The following is a 12,970-nucleotide window of genomic DNA, read 5'->3' as shown; positions in this document are numbered from 1 at the left end:
TCTCTCACAGTCAGGAAGTTCCTCCTAATGTTCAGATGGAATCTCCTTTTTGTAGTTTGAAGCCATTGTTCTGCATCCAAGTCTCCAGGGCAGAAGAAAATAATCTTGCTCCCTCCTCCCTATGACTTCTTGTCACATACTTATACATGGCCATCATCATGTCTCCCCTCAGCCTTCTCTTCTTCAGGCTAAACATACCCAGCTCTTTAAGCCGCTCCTCATAGGGCTTGTTCTCCAGACCCTTGATCATTTTAGTCAGTCAATGCAACTTAAGCAGTGTGCAGTCATTGAAGTCTTGACAGCAGAAGGTGTCACCCCAAAGGAGATTCATCGGAGAATGCAAGCTGTTTATGGTGATTGTGTTGATGTGAGTACTGTGCTTCATTGGGCGAGTAAGTTTAAAGATGTTGAGGTGGGAACATCTGACTTGCGTGACAAACAAAGAGTTGGACGTCCTGTGACAGCAACCACCGAGTTTTACAAGCAAAAGGTTGACAGATTGATTGAGGGCCATCGTCGTATCACTCAGAGAGAAATTTCAAGCATAATCAGCATTTCACAAGAACGTGTGGGTCACAATATTGCTTTGCTTGACTATCAGAAGATCTGTGTTCGATGGGTCAGGTGCTGACGCCTGAAATGAAAGCACACAGACTTGAAATTTGCCAGTAACGGCGACGGCTTCAGAAAACTTGTTCATTGTTGGCAGAAATGTATCCAGTTGTCTGGTGATTATGTGGGAAAGTGAATAGTGGTAGTTAAAGAGCACATTCTAAGGACTATTTCTGCGTTTGATTTATTAAAATATTTATTATTTATTTCTTTTATTTATTTATTTCGCATATTTCTACCCCACCCTTCTCAACCCCTGAGGAGGGACTCAGGGCGGCTTACAAAAGGCACAATTCGATGCCAACAGCAGACAATAAGATAAAACATGTATCATCAGCAATTATAAAACAATTAAAACAATCAAGTTATACATCACAATCAATAAAAAACCAATCTAATGTTCAACGTTCGCCAGCTCAGAATCCGTAAGTTCATTCCACATTATCAAATCCTATCAATTCTAGTCGTCATTGTCCTTTGTCTATCTGCCAGATTACCCAAAGGCCTGGTCCCATATCCATGTTTTTAGTTTCCTTCTAAAAGAGAGGAGGGATGTTGATGACCTAATTTCCCCGGGAAGTGAATTCCACAGGCCACCACTGAGAAGGTCCTGCTCCTTGTCTCCACCAATCTCACTTGTGATAGAGGTGGGGCCGAGAGCAGGGCCTCCCCAGATCTTAAACTCTGAGGCAGGACATAGAAGGAGAGTTATTCCCATCCAAACCCAAGTAAACGAAGGTGGAAGCATTACTTTTCATTCAACCCTCGTAAGTTTGTCCTCATTCAAGCCACTTTCCACTCAATCTGTATCTCATGTTGATTCCATCCTACATCTCCCCCAAAGGTTCCCAAAGGCCATTTAGACTAACCCCCACCAAAGAAGGAATCCAAATAGGGCAGCCCTCTTATATGTGTTCAAAGACCCTCTTGCATTGTCAAACAGTTCTTACTGTGTGTTCTTTGCGCTTCATCAGAATCTCTTTTCTTGCAACTTATGTCTATTGATTTCTTCTCCATTCACAGAGAGAGGGAGCTGTCCAACTGGAAGAATATACCATTGCCCTGGACAACCAAGGTAGGAGAAAATGAAGGTAGAACTCGAAATAATGGAAGATGGGAAGTAAGCAGAAATTAAAAGAATTCCAACTGATAGGCATACAGTACAAGCCTTTAATGTTCAAATGTTCAGTTGTCCTTCCATATTTCCTCATTCTGCATTCATGAATTCAACCATCAAGGCTTTGGAGACAGTTTTTAATATGCCCCTGTATATAATGAGTCTTGCGCATCCACATATTTGAGAAACCACAGAAGGTCCAAACCTCATTAGATACTAGTTGCCCACTGCATCACACACATAGTGGCCCAGTCTTGCAAGTGTTATTCCCTTACAGCAGTGTTTCTCAACGTATTATCGAAGGGTTTCATGGCTGGAATCACTGGATTGTTGTAGGTTTTTCAGGCTGTATGGCCATGTTCTAGAAGCATTCTCTCCTGACATTTCGCCTGCATCTGTGGCAAGCATCCTCAGATGTTCTGAGGTTCACTAGATGTAGGCGAAACGTCAGGAGAGAATGATTCTAGAACATGGCCATACAGCCCGTAAAACCTACAACAATCCAGTGTTCCTCGACTTTCCTAATGCTGTGATCCCTTAATATCATTCCTCATGTTGTGATGACCCCCAATCATAACATTATTTTCCTTGCTTCATGACTGTAATTTTGCTACTGTTATGAATCATAATGTAAGTATCTGATATGCAGGATGTATTTTCATTCATTGGCCCAAATTTGGCACAAATACCTGTAATTTTGTCATTGGGAGTTGTGGTTGCTGGGATTTATAGTTCACCTACAATCAAAGAGCATTCTGAACTCCACCAGCGATGGAATTTAACCAAACTTGTCACACAGAATTCCCATGACCACTAGAAAATACTGGAAGGGTTTGGTGGCCATTGACCTTGAGTTTTTGGAGTTGTAGTTCACCTACATCCAGAAAGCACTATGGACTCAAACAATGATGGATCCGGACCAAACTTGGTACAAATACTCAATATGCCCATATGTGAACACTGGTGGAGTTTGGGGGAAATAGACCTTGGCATTTGGGAGTTGTAGTTGCTGGGATTTATAGTTCACCTACAATCAAAAAGCATTCTGAACCCTACTAATGATAGAATTGGACCACACAGAACCCCCATGACCAACATAAAATATTGTTTTCTGGTGGTCTTTGGTGACCCCTCTGAGACTCCCTCGAGACCCTCCCAGGCTGATATAATTGAAGATGAAGATAAACGTGAAAGCGAAAATCCCAGCTTTAGCAATCCTTTGCCAATTTCAGCACAGAAAGAACGAGTGTCAGAAATACTTGAAAGTTTACTGGATGAATTATCTGCCAAAGATTGTTTACATGGGTCCCGACCCCCAGGTTGAGAAACACTGCCTTTACAACATTTTGTTTGTCTGAGCCCCCTCCTACATTCCCATTTAACTTTCAGATTATCTGCTTTGAACTGGCAGTGTAGACTCAGATAATCCAATTCAAAGCAGATAATGTGGGTTATCAGATTTGATAATCTGGATTATATGGCAGTGTAGAAGGGGCCTGAACCAGAACATGGCTGGGTAGTTAATCAGTTTACTTTTAATTCATACTGCTTAAGTTCTATGGAAGAATTTGCAGGGATTGGTTTGGAGTAACAAGAAGCAAAGCATTCACCGCCTTTTTCTCTGCTTGGGGCAGAGGGACGCTCCGGATCTGTGGAGATTTCAGGCGACATGCCCTCCAATGCCATTCCTGATGGAGACTTCAAGATGAGTGTTCGGTTGACAGGTGGGTTGAGAACCTGAGACCTTGAGATGTAACCTTCCCTCATCCAGAATTATGCTCCTAATCTGCCCCATCTCCAACTCCATGCTGCCCACTGATCCAGCCTTTCCTTTCCTCCCAGGATCAGTACCAACTGACACCTTGGAAAGTTCTCTGACCCCAGAAGGCCTGACGTCTCTGCTGCGAGTTCCTCGGGGATGTGGAGAACAAACAATGGTCTTGTTAGCACCTGGAGTCTATGCGATGCACTACCTGGACAAGACGGAGCAATGGCTGCACCTGAAAGCAGACAGCAAGGAAAAGGCACTGGAAAACCTCCGCATTGGTAAGGATCCTATCCACTGGGATGTGCATAAAAAGGAGATTCATTGTTGCATATTAAAACATGCAGCCTCCAGTAATTATAATTCTTAGAAAAGGATTGTGGCACATTTTGAGAAACAGCATTGTTTGAACCACAACTTCAAGGTGGACAAGTCTGTGAATTGTAGTCCCCATTTTTTTCCCCAAGCCCTGAACATGCAGACTTTTTAAACTATGGACTTTATTGCATTGAGGTTACATTGCTGCTTACTGTTATTGTTATGATTATTTTTAAAGCTAATTGTATTGTTTTAACTTGCTTCTGTAAACCGCTCCGAGCCAAACTGGGAGTAGCGGTATACAAATCAAATAAATAAATAAATAAAATTACACAGTGCTGTTGCTGGTCAGCCATCAACATGACAGGGTATACCTCATGCAATGAGAAATTTAGAAAATATGTTGCCAAAGGCTTTCATGGTTGGATTCACTGGGTTGTTGTGAGTTTTCTGGGCTGTATTATTATTATTATTATTATTATTATTATTATTATCTTTATTTGTACCCCGCTAGCATCTCCCGAAGGACTCGATGCGGCTTACAAAGGCCAAGGCCTCAATACACAACATAACAATACAAAACCTAAAGCAAATTAAAAACAATTAAAGCAATATAAACAACAAGCAATAAACAATACACTAAGATACAATAAAACTGGGCCAGGCCAGAGTAATGTGTACAGGATTAAAAGTGCTGATGTGACAGGAGGTATATAAGGCTTATAGGGCAAGTGCAGTGTGCGGCAATCTTAATTCTAGCAAAGTGCTTCTGGGACTTGGTATTGGAGATTTCCTATTCTGGGAAGGCACATCGGAACAGCCAGGTCTTCAAGTTCTTTCTAAAGACTGCCAGTGTAGGGGCCTGTCTAAAATCTTTGGGGAGGGTGTTCCAGAGTCGGGAGGCCACCACAGAAAAGGCCCTGTCTCATGTCCCCACCAAACGCGCTTGCGACACGGGCGGGATCACGAGCAGGGCCTCTCCAGATGAACGGAGTGCACACGTGGGTTCATAAACGGAGATGCGGTCATGCAGGTAGGATGGTCCCAAACCGTTCAGGGCTTTGTAGGTCAGCACCTGCACCTTAATTTGGGCTCGGAAAATAAACGGCAGCCAGTGGAGCTCCTTGAACAGAAGGGTTGACCTCTCTCTGTAAGGAGCACCAGTTAACATCCTGGCCACTGCCTGTTGGACAGTGTATGGATGTGTTCCAGAAGCATTCTCTCCTGCTGTTTCGCCTACATCGATGGCAGGCATTCTCAGAGGTTGCGAGGTCTGTTCGAAACTAGAAAGTGAGATTTATATATCTATGGAATAATGTCCAGGTTGGAAGAAAGAACTTTTGTCTGTTATAGGTAGGTGTGAATGTTTCAATGGGCCTCCTTGATTATCATTTGATGACCTAGCAGTTTCAAGGTGTAACTTCTTACTGCCTGGGGGAATCCTTTGTTGAGAGGTGATTTGCTGTCCCTGATTGTTTCTTGTCTGGAATTTCCCTGGTTTTTTTTAGTATTGTTCTTGTGCTTGAAGCAAATGTGAATGCTGCAATTGGCCACCTTGATTAGCATTGAATAGCCTTGCAGCTTGAAAGCCTGGCTACTTCCTGCCTGGGGAATCCTTTGTTGGGAGGTGATAGCTGGCCCTGATGGTTTCCAACAGACCTCACAACCTCTGAGGATGTCTGCTGCTTCAGACAGCAACCAGCCAGGCTTTGAAGCTACAAGGCGATTAAATGCTAATCAAGGTGGCCAGTTGCAACATTCACACTAGCCTCAAGCAGACAAGAGTTCTTTCTCCTATGCTACATTTCACAGATATATGAACCTCATTTGCGTAGTTTCCAACAGACCCCACAACCTCTGGGGATGCCTGCTATCGATGTGGGCAAAACATCAGGAGATAATGCTTCTGGAACATGGCTATACAGCCTGGAAAACTCACAGCGACCCAATTTAGAAAATAGTTTTAAGGTCTTAGAAAGAAAAAGAAAAGTAACACTGTCCACCTGGAAATATAGTTTCATACAGCTCAGCACTGTGAAAAGTTGCCCATCACAATGATGCTAAGTTGCTGCTATTCCATATCACAGGAATACTTACTGCAAGATAGTAGCTTGCATGTTACCGCATGTGGTGATGTCCCAATTTACTATATCCCATATTATATCTTAGCTAACCTTACCAAATTAAGCAAATTGTTGACAAGTCTGTAGGGCTTACAAATCCTACTCAACACCCATCTCTGGAACAGGGGTTCTTGTCCAGCAGTCCATGCCTATCTTTTAAGTTGCATCTGTTTTAACAACCAGATGCAAAAAATGTTTGGTTTTTTGTTTTTCAGTTACTTGTCTATCACTTTGAATCTTCCTTCTTGCTTTTAAATTTTTACATCACAGCAAATTTTGAGATGGAAAAGTCTTTACAAGTATTGTAGTGTGCTTGTTACAGTATGTGGAAGAAATGAATTGCTACTACAATTGTGGCACTCCAGGCCTGGAAAGACCTATGACTACCGCACCACAAAAGAGTCCAGGAATATAAACTAACAGTTTGTTGTAAAAACATATAAAAAGCATATAAAAATCAGGAATAAGAAAGATATACAATCTAAAAAGTTTAGCAACAGGTGATAACCAAACAATAATCCAAATGTCTCACGAAGTTTCAGAGGTGACAAAGTCCAGGAACAGCCAGAAAGTACAGATATAGCATAAGTCCACAATCAAGAAGGTATAACTAGTAAAAAATGAATAGGAATACATGAACAGAAACATGGAAAACTTCCAGGAAATATTAAATCCAAAATCAAATCTTGACTTGAACCAGGAACAAGAGAACTCAGGCTTAGATTCTCACTCTAACACAGTGTTGCCTGAACTGACCTTAAGGTAAACAACTTGTTGTTTAATAGACACCCATGAAATACTTCAATTTCTCATGGATTTCCTTCACAACTTTCCCACGTAATCACTCTTAACACTGCAATCTATTTTTTGCTGTGTTTTATAAACAAATACTTTTGTTGATCTTGTAGCTACAGCCAGGGGAACTCTCCTTATTACTCAGCTCTTCACTCAATTTCTTATCTGTTGTTGCTACTTCTGACTCTCTTGAATGTCTTTGAGGCCCTTCACTTTCTGAGTCAATTTTCTCACAGAGAGAACCATCATTTCCCAGACTTGAGAACCTATCACTTTGTGTCACAGGAAAGCCGACAGTCCTCTCTAAATCATCAGTTCAACCTTCAGCCTCTGGTAGCTGATCTGCAACAGCACTGTGTGCGATTTTTTTCTTTTTTAATGTGTATTCTTGGGGAAGGCACCCACAATTTCATGAGATGGGATGTATTTATGTTTTGGCCATAGTATGCATTTCCCTCCATGCAACAAAGTGTATTGATGTAAAGAGTTTGCAGACAAGAGCCATAGCATGTATTGGCCATAGAATATATTTCCCTCCATGCAAAAAATCATAATTGCACTGGAGGAGTTTCTCATATTTTTGTATTTATTTTGCAACATAGGCTATGAGCGAATCCTCACCTTCCGGAAGAAGGATGGCTCGTATGGAGCTTGGCTGGACCATCCCAGCAGTACATGGTAAGAGCCAGCACTGGAAACGGAATCCTTTTGGGAGCAACAGAAATAGAAGGAGAACATCGGGGTGGAAACTTTGGAGCATCAATCCAAACCTTCATGTCTTCCTCATTAACAGCTTTCCTTCCCAGAGTCAGGGAAGTAGGACTGAGCATTTTCGATTCCTAAAGGCTTATCTGCACTGCCCTAACACCTTTAAGGGTTAGGGTTGTGGTGGCGTAATGTAAAATAAACCACATGTAGTTCACATTTGATCAGCCCACACACTGCCTTGCCAGAGAAAGAAAATATGCCATTCAGATGATCAATAAAGAACAAGTAGTTTACTCTTCATAGTTCAGAACAATATATATACAGTGTGATCAGTTGTATCAACTCATATAATGTACTTTTATGAGAGATTTAAAATGGTCTTTCTCTGTCCACATAAACTCCTTCAGCACCTCATGAAGCAAAAGCACACTTCAAGCTCCATCTCTCTCTGCTTCTCTCTTTGCTGCTCCAAGCACCTGCATAACTCAAGCCTGAACAAAAATGTAACAGTATCCAAAAGTCCCAGGCTCCCTGAGACTTAACCTGACCAATCAGCCTGCTTCCTGGGCTTAGCCCGACCAATCAGATTCATGCATCTTTTTTTTACAGTTGACACACACACACACACTCACTGATTGCTTAGATGTTCCTGGATGTCCAAATGATGTCCAGGGGCTTCTAGTACTTAACAAGGGGTAAACCAGGGTGAACTGGTTTAGCTTCTTGTCAAGCAAAGTCAAGGAATTATCCAGAGTTTTGTCAAATCTCTGGAGCAGCTCCACCCTTAGAGAGAGTGTGCATAGCTCAACTGGCTCCAGCATCCCAGGGGAAAGTGAATGGATTGGACCCATGTCTCCTTGCGTTGCCACAGCAGATAGCCACAAAGAGGCAATCAGCTCTCCTTTCCCTGGTTGCACAAATGCCATTGCTAATGCCAACAAAGGTGCCCAGCAGAGATGGCCAGCTTCTGCCTGATGTTCTGTAGCCTTGTAGCAATGGCAACAGGAAAGGCATGGTGAACTTCAGCAGGGCCGATCTGGCTGGACTGTGAGGATGTCACCCCACCACAACAACAGAGAATCCATGTATACCGAGGACCAAATACCTTTTTGATCGAGTGGTTGGTGGTCTTTCATTTTATCCAAATTTGAGTTTCCAGATGTAATTGAATGGCAACTCCCATCGATTTGGATTATCCTCCATGTGGACTGGGGATAATGGGAATTGCAACCCAACAGCACTTGTGGCTCTGAGGTTGGGGAAAGGTTAAAGGACCTTTTAAAGTGAGTCATTATATCCATAAGCCTTTTATAGCAATAACAACAACAATAACGTTGTCCATAGACACCTCACGGGCATGTGGCTGGCATGATTATATGGAGCACCATTACCTTCTGGCCTATTGCTATACTCACATTTGCATGGTTTCAAACTGTTAGGTTAGCAGAAGCTGGGGCTAACAACAGGAGCTCACCCCGTCCCGCGGATTTTGAACTGCCGATGTTTCGGTCAGCAAGTTCATCAGCTTAACGCTTTAACCTACTCTGCCACCATGGCCCCATGTACTATTTTGATGTATTCTTACACTATTTTGGTGTAAAGAGAATTGGCCATCTGCAAGGACATCACCTAGGGGACGCCCAGATGTTTTAGTCCTGCCGGCACAAGGGTTTATCCCATTGAGTCACCTGAGGTTCCAGATGTTCCTGTATCACAATTCACATTTGCTCTGGTCATGATGTCTAATGATTAGGAATATAGGAGTTGTAGTCCAGCAGGGACTGTACTATCTGAGACTCCTAAAGAACCACCAACTGAATGAAAACCTACTGGTGCTTTTCTACAACTGTGCTATAGAGAGTGTCCTAACCTACTGCATCTGCACATGCTTTTGAAGCTGCTGCACAGTGGCAGATAGGAAGGCACAGCAAAGGCCACTGCTGCTCAGAGAATAATTGGTTGCCCTCTCCCCTCTTTGAAAGTACTTTATAGGCCCCTCAGTCTTATGAAAGCTCAGAACATTCTTGACGATCCATCCCACCTGGAGCTATATGGTTTTGCACTGATGTGGCATTGTGGTGGTGGTTGGTGTGTGGAAGAATGGGTATGATGTTTTGTGATGTGTATGCGGGCAGGCATGTAATTTCATTATGCAATAGCACAATCTATGTAAATAAAAATGTAATGTTTGTTTGTGGGATTAACATAACTCAAAAACCATTGGACAAATTGACACCAAATTTGGACACAATACACCCATCAGGCCAACAGGTGACCATCACTCATAAAAACACTGAAAAACACAACAGAGGGACTTAAAAGCCAAAAATAAAAATTACATTACAACGCATGCAAAAACCACATATATACACATATAAACATACACACACACACAAAACACATATACACAGACTGGGCCACAGCAACGCATGGCAGGGGACAGCTAGTGACAAATAAAGTTATTCTATTCTATTATCTGGTGGGCCACATAATCATAGAATCATAGAGTTGGAAGAGACCTCATGGGCCATCCAGTCCAACCCCCTGCCAAGAAGCAGGAAAATTGCATTCAAAGCATCCCCGACAGATGGCCATCCAGCCTCTGCTTAAAAGCTTCCAAAGAAGGAACCTCTACCACACTCCGGGGCAGAGAGCTCCCCTGCTGAACGGCTCTCACAGTCAGGAAGTTCTTCCTAATGTTCAGATGGAATCTCCTTTCTTGTAGTTTGAAACCATTGTTCTATGTCCTAGTCTCCTGGGAAGCAGAAAACAAGCTTTCTCCCTCCTCCCTATGACTTCCTCTCACATATTTCTACATGGCTATCATGTCTCCTCTCAGCCTTCTCTTCTTCAGGCTAAACATGGCCAGCTCTTGAAGCCGCTCCTCATAGGTCTTGTTCTCCAGATCCTTGATCATTTTAGTCACCCTCCTCTGGACACATTGCAGCTTGTCAATATCTCTCTTCAACAGTGGTGCCCAGAATTGGACACAATATTCCAGGTGTGGTCTAACCAAAGATGACATGGAGGGGCAGATTTGACACATGTGAGGGCCTTGAATGAGATGCATATGATTTAGGGCAAATGGAGAATTCAGACAACCTAAATACCATAACCATCCCTGATCCAGCCCTCATCCCTTCCTTTTCTTGCTCATTTTAGGCTGACAGCCTTTGTGGTCAAGGTTTTATCACTGAGCCGTGGCTACCAGGATGTGGATGAAGTGAAGCTCCTTGAGTCGGTGCAGTGGCTTCTGGGAAAACAAAAGTCTGACGGCTCCTTCCAAGACCCCAATCCTGTCTATCACCGAGAAATGCAGGTGAGCTCTTGTAGCCCAAACACTGTCTATCTTCATTTGTTACCTTGCATCAGTGTGAACAGCTTAGAAAGCCGCATTTGAAAACTATAAAGTGAACTATAAATCCCAGCAAGTACAACTCCTAAATGACAAAATCAATATTTTTTAGCGATGGTCACTCCTTGGGTTAGTAGGTGTCTTGTGGCCAAATTTGGCAGCAATTTGATCAGTTGTTTTTTAGTTATGTTAATCCCACAAATGAACATTATATTTTATTTATATAGATTTAGAGCATTTGTATCCTGTCCTTCTCAACCCCCAAAGGGGGACACCGGACAGCTTACAATTGGCAGTCATTAGATGCCGAGAAAGAAACAGTTAGAACACAACAATTCACATAAACAGGTCAACAGCAATAAAAATACATTTAAAAAGCAATAAAAACAATAAAAATATTGGCTCTTAAAATATTAATACAACCAGGTCTGAGTCCACAAATCCAAATCATAGTCCAGAGTTCCAATCCAAGGTCTCTTAATTGACAATTCACACAAGTCATTACAGTTGTTGCTCAGCCAGCTGCCCAAATCCTTGATCCCAAAGCCAAGATTTGAGTTTCTTCCTAAAGGAGAGGAGAGGAGATGCCCTGATTTCACTGGGAAGTGCATTCCACAGACAGGGGGCCATCACCAAGAAGGCCCTGTCTCGCATCCCCACCAATTGCACTTGCGAGGGTGGCGGGGATGAGAGCAGGGCCTCCCCGGAAGATTATAAACTCCAAGGTGGGTCATAGAGGAAGATATGTTCGTACAAGGAAACTGGGCCATAATTGTTTAGGGCAGTGGTTCTCAACCTGGGGTCCCCAGATGTTTTTGGCCTTCAACTCCCAGAAATCCTAACAGCTGGTAAACTGGCTGGGATTTCTGGGAGTTGTAGGCCAAAAACATCTGGGGACCCCAGGTTGAGAACCACTGGTTTAGGGCTTGATAGGTCAAGAGCAGCACTTTGAATGTGCTCGGAAGTGGACCGGCAGCCTGTGGAGCTGATAAAGCAGTGGGGTGATATGCTCCCTGTAAATTTCTCCAGTGAGTAATCTGGCCACCAACCGTTAGACTAGTTGGAGTTTCCGAACAGTCTTCAAAGGCAAGGTTTAGTCCCATTGGTACAAATTGCAAAAGTGGTTTCACTCAGTCAACTATTGGGGAAAAGGAAAGGAGGGGGCACAATTATGTCCCTCCTTGTAGACTGAGACAAAGGCAAATTGCTGCAGCTCTTTATCCTCTTCCTCCTTTTTGCTGTCTTGGCTGTCATATGTTCCAGATTTCATCAGTAAAAACATTGGAGGGTATCGAAATCCCTCACCATTTATTTTCACTGCATCCATTCAAACAGAAGTTCATCTTCATTTCCAACTCCTTGCCCTGAACCTTTGTGTTTTTCCTCCCAGGGAGGTGTTGGTGGACTTCACGGGGGAATCTCCCTTACGGCATTCGTCACCATTGCACTTAAGGAGGCCTTGGCTGTATATGAAGGGAAAAACATTCTTGATATAGACCTGAAAAATCAGCTGAACCAAGTGGTAAGTATGAAGAGTCTGGGGGCACTTCCACACAGCCCTATATCCCAGAATATCAAGGCAGAAAATCCCACAATATCTGAGTGTGGACTCAGATAACCCAGTTCAAAGCGGATATCGTGGGATTCTCTGCTTTGATGTTCTGGGATATAGGACTGCGTGGAAGGACCCTGGGGAAGCAGCTCATTCAACACATAGACTTCCAGATGCAAACAGCATGTAGTTGACCCTGAATATTTCTGGATTTAACATCTGCAGATTTGATTACTGAGCTCTCTCTAGGAAACCCCAAACCCTACAGGATACTTCTGAAGACCTTAGACCAGTGTTTCTCAACCTGGGGGTCTGGACCCCTGCGAGGGGTCATGAGGGAGTGCCAGAGGGGTCGCCAAAGACCATCAGAAAACACAGGATTTTCTGTTGATCATGGGGGTTTTGTGTGAGAAGTTTGGCTTAATTCTATCATTGGTGGGGTTCTGAATTCTCTTTGATTGCAGGTGAACTATAAATCCCAGCAACGACAACTCCCAAATGTCAAGGTCTATTTTCCCCAAATACCACCAGTGTTCACATTTGGGCATATTGAGTATCCGTACCAAGTTTGGTCCAGATCCATCATTGTTTGAGTCCATAGTTCTCTCTGGATGTAGGTGAACTA

At 43.0% G+C, this 12,970-nt stretch overlaps 1 protein-coding gene across 1 annotated transcript in view; it reads left to right on the top strand.

Annotated features, from left to right (window-relative positions):
- Positions 1–12,970, top strand: part of LOC132765950 (complement C4-B-like) — an 85,785-nt gene that overhangs the window by 47,338 nt on the left and 25,477 nt on the right. The window contains exons 22-27 of the mRNA XM_060760258.2: positions 1,636–1,687; positions 3,364–3,453; positions 3,572–3,775; positions 7,333–7,408; positions 10,601–10,757; positions 12,184–12,315. Coding sequence (XP_060616241.2) covers positions 1,636–1,687; positions 3,364–3,453; positions 3,572–3,775; positions 7,333–7,408; positions 10,601–10,757; positions 12,184–12,315 — 711 coding nt within the window. The remainder of the gene's footprint in view (positions 1–1,635; positions 1,688–3,363; positions 3,454–3,571; positions 3,776–7,332; positions 7,409–10,600; positions 10,758–12,183; positions 12,316–12,970) is intronic.

The sequence above is a fragment of the Anolis sagrei genome, chromosome 2 (assembly GCF_037176765.1).
Source record: "Anolis sagrei isolate rAnoSag1 chromosome 2, rAnoSag1.mat, whole genome shotgun sequence".
NCBI classification, from domain to species: Eukaryota; Metazoa; Chordata; class Lepidosauria; order Squamata; family Dactyloidae; genus Anolis; species Anolis sagrei.
The sequence above is the reverse complement of the archived record's forward strand: the minus strand, read 5'-3'. Positions and strand labels throughout refer to the sequence as shown.